Source organism: Linepithema humile, chromosome 3 (genome assembly GCF_040581485.1).
Source record: "Linepithema humile isolate Giens D197 chromosome 3, Lhum_UNIL_v1.0, whole genome shotgun sequence".
Classification (NCBI taxonomy): domain Eukaryota; kingdom Metazoa; phylum Arthropoda; class Insecta; order Hymenoptera; family Formicidae; genus Linepithema; species Linepithema humile.
Genome location: NC_090130.1, coordinates 28,330,354 through 28,355,451, shown reverse-complemented (window position 1 = coordinate 28,355,451; position 25,098 = coordinate 28,330,354). Strand labels below are relative to the sequence as shown.

Genomic DNA, 25,098 nt, shown 5'->3' with positions numbered 1-25,098 from the left:
GCGTAATATTAAAGAATTAATCAACGGTGTTTGCGTTTGGTGAGCTTTATACAATTTATCCGTTTCGCAAGTTATTCAAAAGCAACTGATGGCACATCTGATTTTATACATTACTGTCTATGTTGAAAAACTATTTTTTTTTTTTTTTTGTACAAAACGCGGTCAGAACGGAAAATAAAATATCGAAATATCCTACGTGATATACGATGCGAAAAACGAGTAATTCAAATACACGATACACTGCACTGTGAATCCCACGTTTAACTAAAAATTATAGATATTCTCTTTTACTGGCACGTGGCATTAAAAACGTCTGTTTTTTCTCGAATATGCTATGCATATGTGTAATTATAAGTTTCCCGTAGACCCTTGTGCAGATTAAAGCTGCGATTTTATTGCTTCATTAATAAAACAAATATGATGAAAAATTACATTGATTCTCTCATAGTTTTGCGAGCGGCTACCTTGTTTAATTATTATCACATGCCAGATAGCGATAAAGTAAATTGCGAAAGTAGTTATGATATGTGTGCTACTGAACGTGAAACGCGCGGTGAAATCATAGTGAGAACTTTTTTTCTTAGAGAATGAGTGCTTCACAAATATCGCCTATGTACACACACACACACACACACACACACTGTTATGCGTAATATTCTCCCTGAGAATACAGTTTATGTAGTATATACATCGTTGCCTCGTAATTACGATGTTAATTGTACCATCATTACTGCCGCATGCAAATTTTCTACTTTGAATACGCTGAGAATTGTTCTTCTTCGTTTCGACAAAAAATTTACGACAGCACCGGGATGAAAACTTTCGCAAACGAGACGCCGTCGTTGTTTCTCGAAAAGTTCGCTCTTCGCAAACCATATATCTTCAAACTTACGATGCGTGTCAAAATGTTCTCTCCTTACTAAACAGATATCGGAGCGCATTTCTATACGAGAGAATTTCCAGCGCAACGGCTTCATAAACGTGTTACCTAATTTCAGTACATATTTCATAGCGTTCACGTCAGATGTACATAAAAACATCGAGCCGGTTGATAAATAGCTCTTTTAAGCGAAACTTCTATATCTTGGATATAAAAATTTCAAAAGGGGCGTTAAAAAATGGCACAGTTGTTTTTCATACGTACACAAATAACGACCCAGGTTTTCTCAGAGAAATCGTGGAAAACAATTGCTGAAATTTACATATCTGGCACCAAAACTCTTTGGAGAATCTGAAACTTGCGAGCGCGGAGTATCTTGGGTTTCGAAGTTCATTGGAGTGCGACAAAGAATGTCGATGACTTCTCGTCGTATCTCTGCGGAATTCATTAACCCTTTAATTATTCGGTCTTGCATCATTCACGTCCCTCGGACAGCGCATCAGAGTTTTTAATTTATTGAAATACGATTCAGTGCTTTTTTTCGGATAAAACTCATCAGTTGAATTTAGCGCATTCCGCGAATAGAGAATTCATTTCTCCATAAACCGGCGAATTGACATCGTTTTAAAGCTTCAAAAGATATCGGATAAACCAATCGTTATTAAATGAAGCGGGATTTGGTTTGCTTTTTTATAAAACTCGATACGCACGCAGTTTTCGAGCGTGTTAAATGCTCCCGACGATCAAAATTTATCGATTCGCTGAATCCGCTTGCTCGCTACAGCGCTTCTCCTATCGCGGCAGTTTTCAATTATGTCAAATAATTAACATGCCCCATCAATTCTCCAAATCATCGGCAATGCAAATGCGGGAAATTGGTTCGGCCATTCCTTTAAACGGATTTAACCGCTGCTGCGCTAAACGAATTACTTTATCTTCGGCGCTATGCTAAATAGCATTAGGTTTTTATTACGCGCATCTCATATCCGCCGTTGAAACTTTTTCATTTTTCAAAGTCAAGTCTGGCTCCGCTCCATGATATATTCCACTTTTGCGCCAATTGTTGGGGAAAGCAGCCGAACGCGCGCTTCTCCGCTACTTCTCACCTTGTCAAACGTACTCCCGCTGCACATGGCTTTTTAATGCGCCTTACAGAACGTCCAAGAGAAATACGTCCTTCCAATTTCCTGACAGTGCCATATATAATCTCAACGTCAGTTGGAAATGGATTCCGCGGAAGAGGGGAATCCGTTCCGCATCATCGCATACGCTGCGTTTGTGGTATACCGCGGCGCGTCATATTTTCCGTCTAATATCGCACGGCCGTGTAACACGTATAGTTACGTTCCATTGCCGACGGACAATACGCTCCGCTCCGATCGATTATGCACTTTGATGAGCGATTCTCGAGACGCCGTACAGGCGCAAATGCATCTTCGGAGCTGGCGTTTCTCTAATTTATAGACACATTACTCGCAGTAGCGGAAAAATCCGCACATATACGCACATATTCATATTACTTCCGTGTATGTGTGAAAATAACGCGTGTTTTTTCTAACCACGAAATCCCCCGAGGCGCATTAAGATTCAGATGATCGGCTCACATTCGCCACTCTTACCGCAATGGTTCCGTATCCGATTCCATCTCAAAGATAAGTAATGGGAAATGTCACAGAGAAGAGACGTATCCGATTTATATATCAGATGCGAGGGAGAAAAAAACTAATAGGAACACTATTTCCAGAAACGAATAGATAAAATTACAAATACACCATCAGATGTAAAATTATGCAAAATTATTCCATAATGTAGAAATATAAAATCGATATTTAATAAATTTACATTCCGTTTTCAAGATATTGTGCACACTGCATCGTAATCGATATGCAGATGCATACATAATTATGTTTGCAAGGCAACAATGCAAATATCGAACATCTATCACGTATGCGCAATATTCATGCGTTTAAGTAAATTGCAAGTACACATTTATTTAATGTGCTTATGTTAATAAGATTTTAAAAATACCGCGCGCTCACTTTTAACGCAAGCTTTCTCGATCTCAATTTGATATGTACATTTCAAACATATGTATACATCTTCATGTATATCTTAAATATTAATTTCGAAAAAGGAAAAAAATACACACTGGCAGTGAGAAACTTTACTGATCATAAGAGACGACCAGCTTTAATATAATTTCGAGTAAAGTAAGTGAGAAAACAACGAGATAGAGTTACTTCGTCTTTTCCTCACTTTCTTTATCGTGGCATAATGACGCCCGGATAATTAATAAACGAGGACAGACTAAAGTACTTGTCCAACGTCGCGTTTTTCTTAACCTAGCTCGTTAAAGTGTCTAAAAAAAAAAATACACGTCGGTTGAAACTCATTTATGAACTTTGGAAAGTCTTCTTTGTGATTTTATATAAAATAATAAAAAAAAAGTTCTTGGTGAACAATTTCTAGAGAGAAAGTTCAATGTAGTTGAATGTTTCCAAAATTTCTCCGCGCAAAATTTCCGCACATTGAATTGGCGCGTATAAAAGATATCCTACCGGCACCTAAGAACGTACCATGTCGCCGGAAAACGGGATCGCAACAGAGCATTAAACCGACTGCGGACTGTATCCGTAATAGAGCAGTCGACTACGCCCGTTACGTTTTACGAACCGATGAATTTTTCATTAATACGCCCTCGCTGACGGATTTTATTCGAAATTTTATTTCTCGTGGAACGCTTTTATCGACAGTAAAAGCATATGCGTATTAAAACTAAAACTGAACTATGAGATTTGCGTTATATAATACATGACGTCACTATGCGCTTTACAATCGTACGGGATTTGTTAATTCGCGGTTTGCCGCATTTCCGGCGAATTGCTTATCAATGCCTTTGTACTATCGTGTCGGTGTAAAATAAGTATCAATCATACGGAGAGAATGAACATCGCAATGAGCACATTACGCGCGAGATAGCTTAAAACAATATGTAGAAAATAATCCGCTCATGTGCTCACTGAAATATAATGACGATCGCGATATCAGAGTTCCGTGAATGCATCTTTTATCTAAGTAGTAGGTGGAATAAAAGTGTTTCGTGGCTTGCTTCATTACGACTCGTACCATGCGAACAAAACTCCGGGCATTGTTATTGCAATCCTCCCAGACTAGAAATTAAATTCTCGCGGCACAATAGTTAAACTTCCTGAGGAAGTTTCAGTCGCAATCTCTAATGAACTTTTTGACGCTTTTCGTTTTCTTCTTTTTTCGACAGCCCTAGAATTAACGAACTAAAGCGCGCAAATTGCGCGCGAAGTTTGTTTTTAGTAAGTTACAAATGTTCCAATATTGACGTCTATTAAAAAAAAATATAAATATTATTAAAATTCTTTTCATATCAAAATTTTAAAGATTTCGCATTAAAGAAATGCAAGTTTTAGTATTATCGGAAAAACTTGCATCGTTTCTCGGCTCAGTTAGGTGACTTTTTTCAGCAAAATAAGAACAAATCAAACATTCAAAAGGATGTTAGGCACGTTCGTACTCTATCGAAAACGCCTCTTGAATAAATATATCGTGATAAAACTTACTCCGGAGGGTTGAATTTCCAGAGTGACTTCAACACGCTGCGTAATAAATAGTATAACCTTTCACTACGATGATGTTATTCGGAATGATTTTTATTACGGTGCCTTTCACGCATCATAATTATACTTGAAAATCAGTGTGTGAATTCCGCGTATCGTATAAAAATGCAAATAGCCAGCTCTTTAATCCATTTACAATATAATTAATAAATGCAATGTGTATATATAGTGGATATAAAAAGAAAAAAAGAGAAAATAATTTCACGAGGTAAAATTTAATGCAGAGTCACGTGCATTTAATATCTTATTTGTATATAAAAAGAGGCTCTCTTGAAAATTACGGTGGGATTATCGTCGATTCTGTTAGACTTCTCTATCGTATAATGTGACGCATTGTGCGCCAATAATATTATCCTTTAATCTGAGGTTGCGTTGAGATACTCTCGATTGATAATTGATGTAGGGGCATTATCTAGCAGGCTGTTTAATTACGCAGACAGGTTCAAACGCGGAAAAGGGATGCGCGTGTATGTAATCTCATGTTCCTCCCGAAACATAATGGAAATTCTGCCTCCAACTAGCTGTAGCAGTTCCGAAATTTCTGACGTGGATGTACGCGCCAAATGACGCCGAATTGTTCAATGATATATGCGGGAAAACGGAATAATTAACTGGATTAGCGATAATTAATATAATTATCGATAATTAATGTAATTATATATTGAACGTACACCTCGTTTGATATCAATGAAAAATACAGTTATTGCGCACCTTTAACGTATACGTACGTTGTTCACCGGATTATTTGATTATTTAAATGTGAATAACACTACACGTATCCTTTCAGTGAAGCATCGGCTGAAACGACTCAAAGTGAAATTATTTTTAGGAAATGAAAAAAATATCTTCACCCAAAGTGACAACATCAAGCTAAAAATATTTTTACCCAAAGTGACACCATCAAATTAAATTAAAAGTGATCGAACCAAATTAACGCGAAAAGAAGACGTTCTATAGAAATAGTTACGTGGAAACAAATTTTTTATCTCAATAATGATATATGCATATTAGACTTAATTTCATCGCTCTAATTATCGTTCAAACCAAGCATTGACGTCAACTTCTGCAAACATTGAGGTAAACCACATAAAATTAGAACCGAAGAGTTACCTCATGTGACTATACGCGTTGCCAAAATCCATATCAGTGCTACGCAATGCATGTAACATCTATTTTGGTTTTCTTCTATAGCAAGCAGAATAATTAGAAGATTAAACGAAGGAAAAATCGAAAGTGATTAATTTGCGCCGAAACAAAGCTGTTAAATGTGAATATTATCGAGAAATCACCTAAAGAGCCATGAATATAACAGACGTGTTTATTTTCGACGGTATCGTGACAAGCTATATTTCATCCCTTGGCAATATCGATAATATAAACGGTATAGAGATATAGACTATTCATTCGTCTGGCCTAATTAGAAAGGCAGACAACTTGGCTCGTGCGAGTCAGTCGACGGTGCCAAAAGCCGCTCTCTCTCTCTCTCTCTCTCTCTCTCTTCAGCGCCACGCAACGACCGGTTGGAGGGGACCAGACGCGGCAGCTGTTTGCTCGCCATGGAACGGATCAGGGGGTCGCGTTGGCATGTGTACCCGTCAGTAAAGCCACATCGGTGGCGCTCACAACTCACGAGAACGCTGCAGCAGAGAGAATCATAATACGTTTGAGTGACTCTGAGTTGAATTTTCGTGCGTGAAGAAAAAACGGACCAGCGTCTAGAAAAAATTGCATCTTCGCAGAGAAAGCGCTGTAACGTCGATCTGTGAAGTGATCGTCACGCTGAAGAAAGTTATTCGTCTTATCAACGCCTCTCCGCACGCCGGCAGACTCCGGCATGTAACAGCATAACGGTTGGAAAAAAGTGCGCGCGCAAGCAACGACTTTTCGGCCCGTCGGTAAATCTCAGAAAATTGATTCGGGGCCCCACACACGTGTCTGACGTTTGAGTTGAATCTTGTATGTATAAGAAAAGTTGAGTGATATTATGAATAGTGAGGATTAACAGCAAGCGATGCAAAGTGATCTGGAATTTCCACGCAATATTGACCGATCGATATCGATAGAAAAAAAATTTGAAAAGACATCGCATCGACGTTGTAACATTCAAGTGATGGATCTTTATTCGGAATGCCGTGACGGTCTTTGGATAAAGATCTCAGGAGAGACGTCAAAGGCGTCCGAGAAACGACGCTATTTTCATCTTCAAGTGCGGGGATACGACGAGAGCCGATGTCGCGCTTAGAAACGGTCCAGCCGGACGGAATTCGCTCTGTGATAGCCAGGTAGTCCGCATACCAGCGCGTCTCCATGCGGCAAATGTCCTTCTCGGATAGCATCGACGAGAAAGAGAGATTCTAGCCGGGACTTTAATCCCGATCGACTTGCCGCTGTAGTATTCGATGGGCGAACGGTGAATGGACTCACGTACGCGTCCTTGCAAGATTGGCTTGCATGAAGGCATTGCATAACCATAAACGACACGGTACGTTGTCGCGCGTGCGACGTACGTTCGCGCGAATCTCAGGAATTTCGCGACGATTATTGCTCAAGATTTCGCTCGGGATGGCAGGCGTGGATTACAACACCGCGTCTGCTACATTATTCTACGTAACGCTTTATATGGAATGTTTCGCAGACGGGACTGTAAAAAGCGTGTTCTTAACACTTGAAATATATCTCTGAGAACATTAATAAGAGAAATCTTCTTATGAAAAAAATTTTCTTGTCGTTATTAAATCCGATTGAGTTCAAATATGGAATAAAACATTGTGACAGCCTAATTTCACAAAGATATCTCGTGACGCAAATATGTCATAAAAAAGTCCGATGACTCCTCCGCTGGAGAGGAAGTTAGATTGTCGTTTATCGCGAAAAGGACTGATAGCGAAGACAACGCTCGGTAAATACGCGTTCGTAACGAAGTTGAAAAATGAGTTAAGAGTTAGTCGCGAGTCGTTTCGCTTTTAGGGAGAGCCTGGGTTTGACACTCTTCGTAAAGAGATCAATTCATTGTGATAACAATCGCGCGAGTTATGCGGAAGTACAGGAGACGATGAATAGGACAGGGAAAAAAAGAAGAGAGAGAGAGAGGTATTGTCAGGATGATTAATGCGACGGTCGTTGAGGGAGGAAATGTCCAATAGAGCTGCGAGTCTTTCCGTCCTTCTTTTATCCCACGTGTTTTTTTTTTCCAGTTGCTCGTACACGCTCCTTCCATTTGGATTTCGAACGTCGATTATCAGAGAATGAAGGAATACGGCTCCTCTAAATCAAAGAACTTTAACAATTCACTCGGTTGCAAACTATAATTACCGTATTATCATCCCGCCGACCAGTAATTCCCTCGTTAATATCTAATGAGCTCCAATCTGTATCACAAGCAGCCACTTTTGCCCCTTCCAATCGATATGAGCACGCTTGAACGTCCACGCTTTCGCGAGAAACAGACTGGCACAGGTCGCGAAAGATATTTTAGTCGATCATCATTCCGCGCGTGTAATATATCATCAATGAGTTTTCAGTTCCCGTGAAAGCCTGTGCATATTTCTGTGAGAATCTCAAAGTAAACAGTCCGTATTGCAGCTGCGCTTCGATATGAGCGTCGTCAAAATAGAATATATCATTCATCCCCGTTTTTCGGTGCAGAATATTGATGTCTTGTTCAAATATATGAGGAGACGGGCGGGAAACTCGCGCTTAACTCTTGACGCGCGTACCGCCGTCGCGAATAATCGTCTTACTGTGCACGTCGATGCTGGTTAAACCGCGACAGCGATCTTGTCATTGATCTTGGAGTACTTTGCTGTCATCAAGATCTTAACGACTAACGGACGGCGGCAATAAATTTGATTGGGCTGGCAAATTGTCGACCGCTCCGAGGAGGAAGAGGCGGCGTTCGGTCCACTTCTTCGTAATGGCCAATTGTCGCGCAACGGAATTGTCCGAGTGTGAGTGCGTGTCCTGAGTAAACAATAAAATCATTTTGGAGGCGGCACTCGACACTACGTTCGCGTCATCCTTTCGTCGCGACACTTGCGCTAATTCTCTTTCATCCGCTTTTCCGCTCTTCCGCCTCTCCAACGTTTCATGTAAATATTTAACGATGCCGTCGTCCTGATGGACATGTTGGCGGAATATTCTGGCCCGCCAGAACGAAAATTCAACAAATCGGATAAGTACTAATCACGTTAAGAAAGTCAACATTTTCGAAATTTCGAAATAGTCTGTGAAGCGTAACGTATACAATTCTCGTCATGCTATCCAAAAGGGAAATGTGCCGCTAAAATCAGGACCGCCGGAAGCAAATGAATAACCTCGTCTATAATTTTTTTCAGCTTTATTAAGCCAAAGAATCGTTTTACGGATTGACGAAGAGTCGCAAACTTGGAAGCTTTACCCCACCAAAGAGAAGCAGAGTGACGTACCTTATTGCTGACAACAATAAAACATTGCCATTGATAAATTAGGAAACGAGCAATATCGCGAAGATCGATGTCACCGTATCGAAAGTATTCGAGGACATCTCTCGGAAGGATGAGAGAATCTCGATAGAGGATCGAGGCATATTAAACGAAATCATCTAGAGCCATCTCCAGATGAAATTCCGCAAATCCTCCTCATCCAGCCCGAGGATGGAATTACTCTCGCGACGTACCTCGGGCGGCAGGATGTCGACCTTGAAAAGGTCGAGATCCTTCCGGGCGTCCGTGAAACTGATGTCTAAAATACGCGATCACGCGAACATACGAATGACCGCCGGCTTCGATCCTTCGTCCGCCTCGAAGGATCGTGATCCCGATGCCCTTAAAGGACGTAATCTTGATGTCCTTAAAGAATCGCAGGACGGTGAGAGGTCCTCGAGCCCGTGGAAAAGTTCGGAGAACACAAGTTCTCGTATCGGAGACAAAACTGATGACGAGGTATCCTCGAGTCCTCGAAGGGTTTCAGTGTTAGCAAACGACACCGATTCACGAGAAATCACGAGAGATCTGAAGAGCAAATTGTCGCTGACCGACAGAATAATGGGTAAGGGTCGCAAAGACGTGGAGAGACCCTCGACGAAGAACGAGGACGTGAAGTCACCGAAGGTTATTCGCATTTTTCGCAAGAAACACAGCGCGGAGAACTCGCAGGAGGACACTCGTGGGAAGGACTGTGGCGACAAACGCATGTCCTGTGAGACATACGCGCATCAGCCGAACAAACATGTATCGTACGAAAACCCTACGTTCGTACTGGACAGTTCCTTGGATTCTTCCATCTCGAGTTTTCTCTTTGAAGCTGAAGAGGAAGAAAATAAAGAAAAACAACAACAGGATTGCAAAAACAAACGTGCAGCGTCCTGTGAGCGCGATGTTCTGACTATCGTCGTGGATTCCAATAAAGCCGCGACTAACTTCTACAGGAAAGTGAATTACGACCGAGACAAAAACGAAGACGAAAAATGTCTCGAGAACGAGGATTTGCGGAGCACGTTTCGTCCCAGATGCGAGACGGATCCTTTAAGACATCTTTGCGAAAAGTCGAGCAAAAATTCGCAAATAAACGCGATAAATGGTAGCCGAAGAATTGCTGAATCCTTCGGCGCATTTGACCACATGAGAATTAAATGTTCCTATCATATGGAGAAAATAAGTGCAACGAGTTCCCAGGACCAGAAATTCCTCGACGATGTCAAGATCTGTACTTCCAAGTCCTGCAAAATCAGGACGGTTGATAATATCGCGAACTTTTGGGCGAGCAAGCGCGGTAATAGTTTTCGAAGTAAAATGGCAACCGGCAGAAAGAGAGACGCGAAGGAAACGAAGGATTACGAGCGGATCGGTCAAGAGCGAGTTCTCGTGTCGACGTCATCGAGATCAAGTACGCCGGATCAATAAGTTTCTAATTAGCCAGCGGCGCACCAGACGTAATTAAACAGTTTCTAGGAAGTTGGCTTGAATTTTCGCGGCAAGTTAGCGATTTAGCTCCTCCTCTCTTACGGAATCGGCGTTGCGCGAAAAAAGGATCTAGATTTGATAAAGCGGCGCGCTTAACTTTTACCGGGGCATTTTCACGCCAAATAAATTAATAATTATCGTGGAAAGTTTATAAAAGGAAAGTGTTAACCGTGAAATGAAACGGCGAACACGGGAGGAATTAACATTGAAGAACATCACTGGCACGTGGGAAAATTTCTAATCGTGAAAGTGGCTCGAGTAAAATGCACGAGCCAATTGTAACTGTTGTACAAGTTATTCCGAGAAAGAAATAATGCGAAGTCTTATTTTTCAAATCTTAGCTTTTCCCTCGGCAAACTTCATTTTCTCGTTTTATATCCGAAGGAGTCGCGCATCTAATTGAACCGCGAGGATTTGCCTTTCTCGCGAGATATACTTTTTTCTTGATTGTCTTTAAATTTTTATATCTCACATTTATTTGCCTTTTCATCGCAATATTTATTCGCTTCATTTATTCATTGTTTATTTATTTTGCTTCTCATTTCTTTTATCTCGCACAGAATTACACTCGTTGCAAGGGATGGAGTTCCTGGAAGGTTTCGGCAAGAAAAAACAGCAGCCGCAACAGCTGAATAATCTGTCGTCGATACATATCAATCCCTTATCGGCCCAATCCCTCAACATACATCTGCATGGTACTTTAATTTTTTTCGTTTTATTTTTTCAAGCGCTCCTCTGTTTCTACGCATTTCTGCCACAGCAAATTATGCTGCGAATACAATGAGGATTAATTTCGATGTCGTTGTATTTTTAGCTCTATTTGCGGCTGTGGAACACGGTCACCTGGATAAAACGAGAACTATTTTGGAGTCCACCGATGTGAACATAAATAGGTGAGTGGTTATTTATATCGTCGGCTATACATGTATGCACACTGTTAAGGAGCGATTAAGGATGATTGATTTATCGTTCAGAAAACTGAAGAGACTAATAAATTGGCACGCGATTCCACGCGACAGCTAAATATTTATATCATTAGATAGGTTTCTAGATGCATCACTGAAGTCGCGTAAAAATGGATTAAATATTTATTCTTTATATTCGCGAGTTGTAGGGATCTATAAAAGATCGGATCCTGTTTGCCTTCGAAAGAGCTCACGTACGACCTAGAAGTCGCTCTGCCGACACACACGTTACTTCGAAAGAGCTTTAATCGAATATACGACCTGAAAGTTTCGAAGCGCACCTCTACAGGAACAGTCAATCGCGCCATTAGGAATTGTTCGACCAGCGCAGAACTAACATCTTGATTCGATCCGACGTGAATCTTGGTGCCCCCAAAGATCTGGGTCACCCTACATCTTAAGTGTAGACTGCGCGATACGAAAAATAATCGCCCGAACTTCGTGTCCTCGTGATCCAAAAAGGATTCAGAAGAAAAATAAAGAATTAAAGCTAGGACGAATAAGATAGTTTCTTCTTGCTCAATTTTTCACGTGTGTAATCACTTTTATAGCGAGCTATTAATAATGTGTACAGCAGATTAGTTTGGCTTTTATTTTAAGCACATTAAAATCGGTGTACGCGCAATAATTACGTAAATTACCTAAATTTATAACTCGATATCTTTAACATTAACCATTATTTTAATTTTTTCAATGATTTTAGGTGAATTTTATATTTGACTTCTTTGTTTAGTTTCTATATTGGCTGACCTTTGCTAACATTCACAGTTTTATTCATTTTAATTAACAATGATGGTAACAGTCTCAGTTTCACTTCGTTAGAAAACGACCACGTTCTTTTATTTTTGCGTCGCATTTAATGTTACGGATACCGAATTATAAATTTAGGTAATTTCGATCACCGATGATGGTCGAAACGTCTATATATTCAATTAATAATTTGGAATATTGAGCGTTTCCTAGCTCTGGCTTTTATTAGCTTTTTAAGTTTTTGAATTAAGCAAAAATATGTTACGAATTTCACTAGAACAAATAGCAAAAGATCTCTTAAATCGAAACGCGTGTTGTTGCGCTTTAATACGTCTGGGTGAAGCTTTTAATAGCCAGTCGCGCGTGATAATTACGAAAAAATAGTCGTTCGTTTCTACTTCCGACGAGCAATCACCGCCGATTTGTGTCGCCGGGGGATGTAGTATATATAGTGTAGCTTTTTGGTGCCTTCCGGCGACTACAACAAAGCGTGAGCTGTCCATAAATGAATTATTCAGACACTGAACAATGTCCCCGTGTCAATTAACGTGACCGTGGTGTTAACACATAAGCAAACGAATTTAGTTAAAAAGATTTATTATTAATTGCACTCAAAGTCCGTGTAGAAATTTAAATTTTGATGCTAATAAATATATATATAAAGATTAATATAATTATTGATAAAATTGGATACATGTTATTATCAATCTCGTGCTCAATTATGTAAATATAATATTTTTATACAGTTTTATATAAACGTGGCCCGTTAAAATTGAACGTAATTAAAAGAATACTAATTTTAAAATGTCCGGTACTGTCATGTTAGAATAACATTAAAAATAAAGTTCCACGCTGACAGTCAAAAGGTGAACTATTTTTTATAATATGACAAGTGGCTCGTGGAAATTTTTTTACCATATGCACAACACATTCTATCCAACAATATTTTTTTATATATGTATATGTAATTGGAAGTTGTAACTTTTTCTGCATAACTGCATATTTAATTATGCATATTTATTTTATTTTGTTTCATTATGTTTATTTTATTACGTTTTGTTTTATTATTAAAAATATAATAGAAAAATTTTTGTAGAATTAAAATAATCAATGGGCAATAAAAAAAAAGTTGCAAGTTCCGCTAGTTGCAATAACACGATGGAAATTCTTGTCGCAAACGAGAAATCGATAGTGGCGTGTAACTGGAAAAACTCATTTAGCTAGCATTTATTCTGACTATTTTATATCGTTAACATTTATTTGACGTCCTCTTTTACGCATCGAAGTCCGAGGCAAAGTAGGGAAAAGTAATTAAATGTTTTAGAGTGAACCTCATTAATTCCTCGATTTTCCGCTTGAGCAAGATGCAATTTTTTCATTCTAACGAAAAAAACCGAAGTGGCGAGAAGAGTTGTAAAGTAAAACACACAGGGTAGAAGATACAAACGAGATGCCATGGCATCGTTTCATAATTCAGAAAGGTAGCCGACATTCACGTATGTTTTATCGACCTCCTGATACCACATAAACGCTACTCAAAGTTTCACGAAGCTTTTTTATTCTACGGAAATCTCGCCTTAACGTGATATAAAATAGGAACCTGAGGGCCATTTTTCGATTTTATTTTAACGCCAGCTTTTCCCTGAACAAAACGCTACAAAACGTGAAATAAAGTTTACACATTTAATATTGCGCGTGTAAAGTTATGAAATAACTGTGCTTTGGTTACGTTATAATGTAAAACTGAGACCGGTAGAAAACCGTAAAATACTTCGCTATAAACTAAATGCTAACTCAGTTGATTTATTTCAGTAAATTGTAGGTAACTCTGCTAACGCATTACTATTATATACTGCTAACCATTTTCTATTTCATCACTTACAGCGTCAACAGCGACGGCTTGTCACCGCTGGACGTTGCTGTGCTTAGCAACAACAGGCCGCTAGCAAAAATGCTGGTTGCGTTCGGCGCGCAGGAAGGGAACCAATGTAAGTACAATCGAATTCAATTACAAACTTTTCACGTGGCGCGGACTTCGTTACGAACGACGCTTGTGACGAATCCGGTGGATTCGAAGCGTCGCAAAATTCGCTTTTCCGCGGGACCGATCTCCCGTCTCTCTCTTTGCCGCACGAAAAAAATCCAAGAAAATCGGTCCGCGGGAGATTCCAATTAGGATTCCGTGGCCTCTAATAAAAATACCGCCGAGCTTTATTGCATTGCAACGACGAATAAAAGACAGATAAAAATAAAGTTGAAACGAGGTGTGCAAAAAAAATTGGGAACTTTTCGCTGATCACTCGGCTGGGGCGCGGTGCTTTTTCCGCAACGTTTTTAATAATGTCCCTCTTTGTCAGATATGTACATATCGAACTCAAGCGTAATTACGATCGAGTGCCGAAGCGTATATGCGACGTGAAATTGTGAAACCTCTCTGTACCAGTATCTAAACATTTCTCTCTGTTTCTCTCTTCCTCAATGCCCTCTTGTACTCTATTAAGCCGGTTGTGTGAACCGCACGAGCTGTAAATATGAATAAAAAGCACACTTTCATCAGATATTCCGTGCGTATAAAAGACTTGCATGATGAATCCCGGAGCTTTTCTATCAGTTTTCGATCGCTGTATATAATAAGTCTACACAAATGCATTACCATCGCGAAGCATTGTTGAATTTGCATGCTAGAATGCAAATTTGCGAATATATGCCACAGATTATTACGTCGCAAGTTTCTTGATTCTTGAAGTTTCTTCAAGAAGGAAAGATAAAAGTTCGGGAAAATAAATTTTTCTTAATGTGCCATCAAGCGAAACGGAAAATCCCATGTTATTAAGTCAGCAACTTGAGCTTCATTCATCTTTGCAAAAGTTCCTTGCGTCTTAATTTGTCCCGTTACGCTTGTTAGCGTTCCACTTAGGACGACATCGTTAGGATACCAAATCCTTTTCAGAGATGAAATATGGAGCCGAAAGAAAGAGCCTTCTCCTTTCAGCTAATTTCAAAGAGATCTGCGACGAATTCATGTAAATATTGAGAAATAATAACTCAAGATTCAACTTGATCAACATATAAATGTTTGCTATTTGAAAATTTAATAAATGTATTTTTTAATTGTCTAATTTTTGGTACATTTTCTCCGCACAACCTGTTTTACGCTGAGAAGTAATTGCAATCAAGTCTTCCAATTAATCACGACAAAACCGTACAGTCTCGCAAAGAGATCGTGTACAAGATATCAACAATGTTGCAGCAAACTATTGCATACAACGGCAAATACGCTAATTAGCGCAATAATTGCGCGTAGAACAATATGTTAGTGGTGAGATAACCATCGTTCACAAATGTAACTGTCTCAGTTCGAATATCTATAATCAAGATCTGTACATGCAAGGCTCGCTTTGAACATACGCGAAAGATCAAATAGTTAAAAATTACTTGCAACAAATTTAAATTAAAAACCGTAAATGTAAAAAAATAACTTTAAGAGAGTTCTTTGAATATTACTTGAAAAGAGAAATAATTTAATCAAAAGGACATATAATTATGCATATAAAAATAAAAGAAGAAATTAATTTAAAAGGCTCTCAAAGATTCGTTTTATTTGTTAACACAGTCAAGTCTCCAGAATTTCTGGGAAGCCACTTGGCATCGTTGCTGTCAGAAGCGGAGCACAGAGTTCAAGAACTCGGCGGTAGTACTTCCGGCAGCGGTGGAACCACTTTGTTGGAACCGGCGAGCAGTCATAGGGCCAGTTTTTCCACGCAACATAACAACCTTACAGCATGCGGCGGTAGCACGGAAGACAAGCAGCTCGCTTTATGGGAGAGAAGAGCCAGGGCTCTCAGAAAAATGTTACTAGGCTTCGATCAAGCGCGTGAGTTTAATAAACCTAGTTTAAATTTTCAATTCGTTTATTTGCCTTCGTGAATTTACGCAATAAATACATTCGCGCATTAACAATCCACGACTTTATGTTTCAGGACCACCCGACATGCCTTTCCTGGTTGCGGTCGATGTTACCGGTACAACCTCGGTTGCAGTCAGGTTTCAAGAACCAGACTCGCACGACTCTCCAATTTGCACTAAGTTCAAAGTTCAGTGGAGTTTGCACGATGACTTTTCGGTCGTTTGTGGCGAGAGAGAGGTTCTAGACATGAAGCAGAGAGAATGTCGGATCGAGGGTTTAACGCAAGGGCAAAGATATCACTTCCGCGCCGCCTCCGGGAACTTGAAGGGATACAGCAGATTCAGAAACTCGACGCCCGCACATGTCACGCCCAGCAGTAAGTATCGCGAATCTGCGTTATACAAACATTACGTCTGTCGACGTGCCCAACCTAACGCTATTCGCTTTCAATTTTACAAATATTTATGATGATTCGTAGGTTGGAGGGACATAGACGGCAGAGTACCGAGATTCGCGGGGCGACTGGAACAATTAAACACTCTGTTCACTGATATAAAGCGACCGGAATATACGCAAGAAACACCAGCGGTGCAGAGGCGAAATCACAAGAAGAAAACAACGATAAAGCAGTTGTTTACGGTGACAAGTAAATTTCAGAAGAACCTCAGGCGAGGTGTGTTTCTCGCGTGTTTGCTGTACCACGAAGATAAGGTTCTCGTTACGAACGAGGACTTTCTGCCGGTGATCGAAGTCGACGAAACGTACCCCAGTTGTATTTACAACGATTTTCATTGGCTGATGAAAGTCGCTTTTACCTGGGACGATGTTAAGTCCCTCCGACAGGATATGGAAAAGAGTCACAGCAGTTCGACTAACCACTTTAGGATAAAAATGCTTCAAGCCGCTGCTCAAATGCAGGTATGTGAATACTTCTTGTGATGTTCAAAATAGAGATTTCTATTCGGCCAAGCTACACAGTAATTCATTATTGATCAATGTGTATAATCTGTAAAGGTAATTTTACGCGACAAAGTAAGTCGGAAAAATAAAATTTGAATTTGAAAAATATTTTAAAAGATAGAAAATGAAAATAATGTCTTACACTTATTTATAAGATCTTCAACAGTCTGAATATCACGTCAAATTTATTTCTATAGACCGAATAATTTAATAAGTTGCTTTATTAAATATTGTACTTATTTATTTATGAGTTAATATAATTGTTACGAAAATGATAAAAGATTGTTTAGAATCTAAATTTAAAACGCACAAAGGTTTTAATCTTCTGTTTGAAGTTATTTTCATCAAAAACAAGATTTTGCATCAAAATTTTTTTTATGTTTTTAATTTTTTTACGTAGAATTACCTTTTTGCCAGTATCATAGTAACGAATCACTTTGTCACATTCGACTAAAACTCCTACAATATTCTTATTCGCACTACGTATTTTACAGGCTGCACTGTGCATACAGGATCTTGGACAGATGTATCACAAGCCCATCAGAGATATACAAGGCACTTTAGTGTTCTCTTCGGTAAATTATGTAAAGTCACCGAAACTGGTTTCTGTACTGAACAGCAGGTGGCTGCCACTCAGTAAGGTCACAAAGAAAATCATAACACACGATGACAGCAATGTCGCCGATATCCTGATGGCCAGCATACAAGAGCAAATAACATATCACCAAGTCAGTAGCATCAAACTGTCCAAAGGCTTATATCTCGGTTATCTGAAGATGCAAAGCAGCGTGGATCTTATACAAGTCGTCGTCCCAGCGAAATCCCCGAACGTATTGCCGCACTGCAAGATTCGCGACAATCCGCACGTATCCGCGTAAGTAATACGCTCGTTGAAAGGCGGATATCGCAATTATTTATCGCACTACTTCATACTTTCATTTTTATCTGTTCAGGGAGGAATGGGACTATCTCAAGAGAGTAACGCGCATCTGCACATCCGAGTCATCCGTGGAGTCCGAAGAAAAGGAGAATGTAACGAACGAAGCGCAAGGTACAGAACAGCAGAAATTGTTCGTCGATCTGGTCGCCGCGACGGCGCGACGGTTGTTCAATTATATGGAGATCAGTCCGGAGGATTCGCTGGCGCAGCGATTGTACGATGCCGAGGTTATCGATCTCACGCACGACGTGTCGTTCCTGGTCGCCGTACCGCCCGCGGAAACCGCTTGTTGCGTGCCCGGCACGCGAGAGATTCTACTGCAGCGCGGCGACCTCCTGTCGCTGCCCATCCCGGTCTTTGAAATGATACACCTAAACACGTATCAAAAGGACGTGAACAATCGTTACTCGAGACTCAGCTGCATTCTGGAACTGGACACGGCACAGGCCCAGCATAATCACAGAGAGGCCTTCAGCCCTATGGAATTGAGCGTCGCGAAGGATAAATTGGAGAGATTAAAAGATCTGCAGTTGCAAGTGAACACAGTGTGGAAGGGCGCCAGGTGGTGGTTTGACGTCATAACTTTCGCGAGGGATCGCGGCTTTTCCCAACAAAACGTAATTACACGACATTTTCATTCTATCTCAAATTTTGTCGCCAATTGTGCAGAAAGAACCCTAAACTTGATATAGAGACGATTTTCAATATACAATAATGTTCTCACAATTGTGACATTTTTTCGCAGGCCACATCGCAAACCGTCGGCATATCAATGAAGCATCTGCTCAGCCTGGACAGAAACAGGAATAATAACAGTAACAACAGCCTAAAACGAAGTTTGCTACAATTACCACCTAGAGATCCCAAGCTTGTGAAATCGAGCCCCGGCCGCGGCAGCTGGCCGGGTCCCAATCTGTCAAATTCGTCCTCGAATCTCCTCACGACGGAGTTCAGCAAAAGCGAACAGCAGCTACCTAGCGGCCAGTACATACGTAAAGGCAGCAACACCTCGAACGTGTCGACCGGCTCGGAGGCGCAGAAATCATTGTGCGCGCCGATGAGCAGCAGCAGCAATCTAAGCAATCTGACGACCACGAGCAGCGCGAATCACCTGCTGCCGCTGCAAAATACACGGTTACCACCCTCCAAGTCCGAGGACACCTTGATCCTCACCAAGTACAAATACAGCCCGCGAAATCGCTCCGCCACAATAACGTCCGCTTCGGCTAGCACGAGTCCGTTACTTAGCATAAAGCCCATCATGTACGGCGGCTCGCTGATAAGTGTGTCCACGCCAATGACGAACACTACGAGTCTACTCAGCGTGAGCAACACGAATTCCGACAGTTTGCACTCGTTGAGCAGCGACGAATACAGCACGCCAAATTCGAGCGTCTGCCTGAAACCGGGTCACTCAGTCAAGGTGAAAACGTCCAAACCGACCGCGAGCGTCGCGGCAATGGCCACCGTTCCGCAGGATAATCTGGACGAAGATAAGGACGAGGCGACGATGATGCCGGCACCTCTGCCAGGCATTCTTCAGGTGCGGTATTTAAATCCATGGTATTTCATATTATACAGACTTTATGCATACATGAACGTATTTGGCATACCAGATGCAACGTTTCGAGAAGTTTAATTTTCAGCAACATTAAAAACTCCCCACCCGGACCTCGCGACTGTCTTTAAATGATATTTTTCCTTCCTAGGGAACACAAGTCTAACCCGATTATAATTAAAAACAGCTCACTTGGTCTTCTAGTGCAAACTGATGTAGCGGACGCATTAAGTAAGCCGCCACGTCGTTAAATTTCAACGCTTGCTCTGCTCGGTTATGCTTAAATATTATGCTTAGTGTGCTCAAATGAGTACGGCATGAAACATTCAATATGGATGTTTTATACTTTATAATAGTTATTTTCGAATATAAACTATGTCTGTATGTAATGTGTTGTAACAGTATGATACCACATATTCCAAAAATATTGCATAAAAGTGCGTAAAATATATTATTAATAATATATATATATAATTTTTGGTGGCAGTATCGTGTTGTATATAACAATTGTTACAGCTTGAATATATCGCATTCTCTCAATGTGCATCTACACACAACGTGTGTCTACAAGATTAAAAAGCTAAGTGAATTATGAAAAGAAGAAAGTCTGAAAACAATATTTAATCAATTTTGGAGAAGCCGAATATTAATTTGTGTCTAATTTCTCTTTTCACTTAGTACCGAAGTCTTCCAGGCACACCATGTATATTATATATAGTTTATATCGTACACCCGCAAGAAAAGTGACACAAGTCAAGAAAACAAAATCGTTCACGAGAGAGGAAAGAAGGAATTGCGTTAATAATAACTTTTCCTATTAATAATATTATGAATTAGTTTTTACCTCAAATTCTGTCACAAATGATGAATCATCTGCAAGCAAGCTTGATTTTACAGAAAATAATTTCACATGGCTATGCTTGGTTAAACAATAATTTTAAAATTAATTATTTACGACAGTATTAAATATAATAATAAAGCGGACTCACGCGGAAAGTATTTGAATTCAACTTCTATCACTTTTCCTGATTGAAGGCCGATGTACTTCGAACATAAAATAAAATTCGAAAAATTTCGACTTGTGTCACTTTTCTTACGGGTGTGCGAGATCTCGAAAAAAGATCTCGATCGAACAATTTTATGAATTCAAATTACAAATGCATTCACAGATAGTACACGTACTTCTTATTCGAGATTGCTGCATTTTGCTAATTGATTCTATTATGTGACTCAAATATCTTTTATCTATTGTGTAATCGTTAGGAAATATAAGAGGTACATTTGTTAATATCATTGCAGGTTTACGCGGCCTACGAGACTGGTTTAGCAGCTGGCACCAGTTTGAAGCTGCACGTAACGCCGAGAACCACAGCGCGGGAAGTCGTGGATCTTGTCGTTAAACAGCTGAACATGGCGGTGGTCCTAAAAGGTCAGAAGGGGCCTACCTACACGGCCGACGAGCTACCGAATTTCTGTTTAGTTGCCGTGATCGGTGCGCGAGAGCGTTGCTTAAGAGACGATTTTAAGCCGCTTCAATTGCAAAACCCGTGGAAGAAGGGGAGGCTGTATGTTAGGCAAAAGCAGGATGTTCTCGCCGCCCTCGAGCACAGTAGTAAGCACACCGCATATTTATAGCACAAATAAAGCGGTGTCTGTAATATATAACGATCCATTTGCGTACTATTGTAAATTGAATTTTAGTACGTGCCGCACGCATAACGTCCCCTGATAACGATAACGCATATACGGAATGTTTCGCATAAAGCGATCTGGTCGGTACAACGGTACCGCTTGAAAAGAATTTTAGAAGTTTTAGTGAACAACAATTAATACGATCATATGCGACCTAACGCCATAAAATACTTCTCCTAATATTTTCTTCCAATTTACGAATCATCTTAGACGCATGTGATCGGGTTACTTTATGCGAAAAACGCACAAACTGTATATTTGTAAAATTAATTTATCCACGAAGAAGAATGTTTGGCCTCTTAAGTAAGTGATATTAGCTGCAATAAGTCTAACGAGTTTTTCAAAGATCGTTTACTAAAATGTACCAATTTTCCGCCATTTATTCTTCATAAGTGAAATAATGTTCTTTTTCGAGAAAAGATCCTGATTTCTCTTATCACGATTATATCTCATCTACTTTTTCTGTTTTCTAGATTTACGCTTTGCAACGTACAATTACTGGAGCGTTGCAGATACAAAATTATGAGTAATTAATAACATAACGATACTTGGAGCGGTTAGTCACGGCTCATGAAAAACACAGTATGAAAAAAAAATTTCGAGGGATCGTCACGAATGTGATAAGCGTGAAATACAAGTCTCTATTCTATTGTAAGCGATGTGTACATTCCGATTCTGAAATTCATAAATTCTCTGTAATATTCTTCAAATGTTAGTTAGTTTGTAAAGGAATGAATAATACTCGAGACATATTGTTATATTTTATGTACCGATCTCAGTGTTTTATTCGATATGCGTATCAAGAGTATGCGCAAGTGAGCTGTTTGAGAGATCTCATTGTTCCTTATACCGCGATTCGTTGTACCCAAGTACGATTCATTACGTTACGGAGGATCTTTTAGCGCAAGGAAGATGCAATAGAAAAATACTTGGGTACTGCGAATAAATAAGGATGATATAACTTTTTAAAGTCAGTGAAAGTTTTATATTTATACTATTAAAGTAACGAAAAGTGTAAAAGAAAGGAATATTTACGTTTTAATGTTTAATGTGTATGACAAAATTATTATATTATACTTTCTGCTTGACTAGATCCGTGTTACCAGGCTCTAAAAAAGACGCGTAATGCATAATTTTTTCGAAAAATATTCCAGATAGAATAATACGAAAGTTCCTAAAGTCTGCTGGCATCGTTTTAAAAAAATGGCTTAGAGCGAAAAATATATTTTTAGGGAAACATCCATCAATTGTGAAAATGCCGATCAATTTTGTTGACGAACATAATGCAAAAGAAAAATTATTGAAAATAGTGAAAAAGAGAGGAGATTAGTCCGAGATTTTAGTTGAAGAATATTTTGAGTCTAAAATAGCGAGTAACATTTCAACCAGTTTTATAGTTAATTATTAGTATATTATAGTTAATTATTATAGTAGTTATATAAGACAAAGAGGCTTATAGACTGTTATACGTATATAATAGAACAAAGAGTATTATTAATGCTACTATTGCTTTAGAGATAATAAACAAGTTATATTTTTCGTTTTGACTTATAATTTCTATTTTACTAAATACTGCGGCGTATATAAAATGTTATTTGTTTTTATAAACACATACATACACACAAAAGCGCGCGCGTGTGCGCACACGCACGCATTCTACGTCTGAATATACATTTATCTTGTTTAGTAAAATCATGTAGTAAAAGAAAACTTCCAGCAGACGTGAGTGGACAGATTCATCTTGAAGAGTTTATGAGGAAAGAAATATCTAATCAAAAGAACGAATAAACTTTCTCGTTATTATATACAGTAAATTTTAGTAAAATTTTAATAGTCCGCAGTTGCGCGATCTGCCATATTGTACACGTAACTGCGTGTATCCGGCTAAAGGAGAAGCGACAGTACAGCAGTACGGCAGTCGACGTCTTATAAAACCAATGATAAGTATCATAGTGTAGAGTGGTTTGCTAAATATACCCTAATCGCACAATATTACTGCACAATATTAGTACGCGACAAATTTCTCAAATGTCCGGAGATCGCACATTTCATATTTAATCTGACGAATGGCAAGATTAATTAGTGTAGCAGATATATATATACGTAGCTATTTTCGACCGAAAAAAAACAGAGAAATAAAATATTTAGAACAGTATAACTGTCTAGACAGTGCAGAATTCACGTAAATTAATCTGGATTGAGGAAGCGAAATGTGTCGAAAAAAAAGAGTCCACATACTTCTATTATTTCACCCGCCGCAAGCTTGCGTAATATCGATCTATCAAGCGAAGAACTCCATTGGAAATGTCTATCGTGAAATCCGTCCTTCACGTCGCAGATTCGATTTGGAAGTATCAATCGAACGTTTCTTCGAATATTATGCTTATTGAGCAGTAGTATCGTGCACCAAGGGGCCATTTGCGTTTTAACGAGGATACATGGTGCACATATTTTTTTATCTACAAAGTGGCAAAGGACCGACGAATTGTTAAAGGCGGAGCAGGTCTGGCTGGCTATATAGATAAGTCCGTATATCGCTGATGTACACAAGCAGAAAAAAAATGGAGCGAGAAATGTGGATCTCTGTGAGATATTTCGATAAACATCACCGCAATATCTCGCGGATAAACCGAACCCTGTGATCTAGAAAACAATCCACAATCTACGAAAAAATGATTTCCATACACATCAGCGTCGATTTAACCATGCAATCAGCCGTATCTGCTCTTCTCTGCTACTCTTGCCTAGATGCACACCTGTATTGTTGAGAGCAGATGAGCGCGCGCTCGTTTCTGCCCGACCGAGGGAACGATAGAAAATTTTATTAGCACTACGTGAGTGTCTATCGATGTTGAATGTAAAATAACCGTTAGCATATAAGTGTTACGATATACGAGGTGAAAGAGCACGGAGACGTGCCGGGCTTACGAACAGGCGAAGACGATTGAGATATTTGTAAATATAATGAAAAAAAGAAAACAAAAAAACAAGAGAATGACTGCACACACAGGGAAACTAGAGAGAGATTATTTTAGACAAGAGAGAGAGAGAGAATACGAGATCTTCTCTTTGTTTTTACGGTCCATTCATCGCAATTAGTAATGTAATTAGTTATGCCTATGCGACAGCAATGTGAGTTAATTAGTTGGAATTCAAACAAAGACATTCTCGTCCCCCGTCCCGCTGCTTCCCCTCTCCCCATCCTACCTTCCGCGTCCAGGAAACAAAGACCGTAACCCGATGTCACTTTGATGCACAATTTGTAAAGAGTGACATATGCGATAATTATGTACAGTAGCGAATTGATGTTTGTATAGAAAAGATGGCTTCATTTCTGTTACTGTGTTCTTCCCCCCCTTCCCCTTTTTTGTCGGGGATAATGTACTACGACGAAAGCGCACGAAATAAAGTATAACATTGTATTTGTTTCGATTGGAAACTTATTCGTCATGTCCTAAGCGATTCCGGTCTAACGATTATCGTTAACAAACGTAAGAAGCAATAGATGTAAAGATTTTTTTTTATTTTCGAATTTTACAGAGCGCATATCGCCATTAATTCAAAAAAAAAATTAGTGGTGGAAATATTCTGTACATATACAATTAACGATCTATAAAACTCTAAAATAAAAATTAGTAAATAACATGATGATTTTTTTTAATACACCATGCATAAAATTAGTGAACCGTAAAGCACCGCGGTGAAAGAGAGATTAATGAATTACGCAACTTGTTAAACACTTTCTTTTCACAAATTTGCGAAGAAGCACACATTCCCGATTGTCTTATCTCTTATCTCTTCTGAAACAACCTGTATCCAATCCCACCCAGCATCATCACTTCCAACGAGTCAGACGC

The 25,098-nt window shown here is 39.5% G+C and overlaps 1 protein-coding gene across 11 annotated transcripts in view; it reads left to right on the top strand.

Annotated features, from left to right (window-relative positions):
• Positions 1-24,663, top strand: part of wake (wide awake) — a 73,979-nt gene extending 49,316 nt beyond the window's left edge. For 5 of the 11 annotated variants that reach the window (XM_012374754.2, XM_067351907.1, XM_012374755.2 and 2 more), the window contains 11 exons: positions 11,030-11,164; positions 11,284-11,362; positions 14,069-14,172; positions 15,798-16,058; positions 16,165-16,467; positions 16,570-17,009; positions 17,546-17,925; positions 18,005-18,608; positions 18,737-19,534; positions 20,849-21,161; positions 21,715-24,663. In XM_012374754.2, the coding sequence (XP_012230177.1) occupies positions 11,030-11,164; positions 11,284-11,362; positions 14,069-14,172; positions 15,798-16,058; positions 16,165-16,467; positions 16,570-17,009; positions 17,546-17,925; positions 18,005-18,608; positions 18,737-19,534; positions 20,849-21,161; positions 21,715-21,767 (3,470 nt within the window). In that variant the 3' untranslated portion in view covers positions 21,768-24,663. Of the gene's footprint in view, positions 1-474; positions 6,813-8,864; positions 10,393-11,029; positions 11,165-11,283; positions 11,363-14,068; positions 14,173-15,797; positions 16,059-16,164; positions 16,468-16,569; positions 17,010-17,545; positions 17,926-18,004; positions 18,609-18,736; positions 19,535-19,700; positions 19,781-20,848 lie in introns of those variants that run through there. The other 6 variants (XR_010889296.1, XM_067351903.1, XM_067351906.1 and 3 more) reach the window with 6 other exon arrangements.
• Positions 24,664-25,098: the final 435 nt, after the last annotated feature.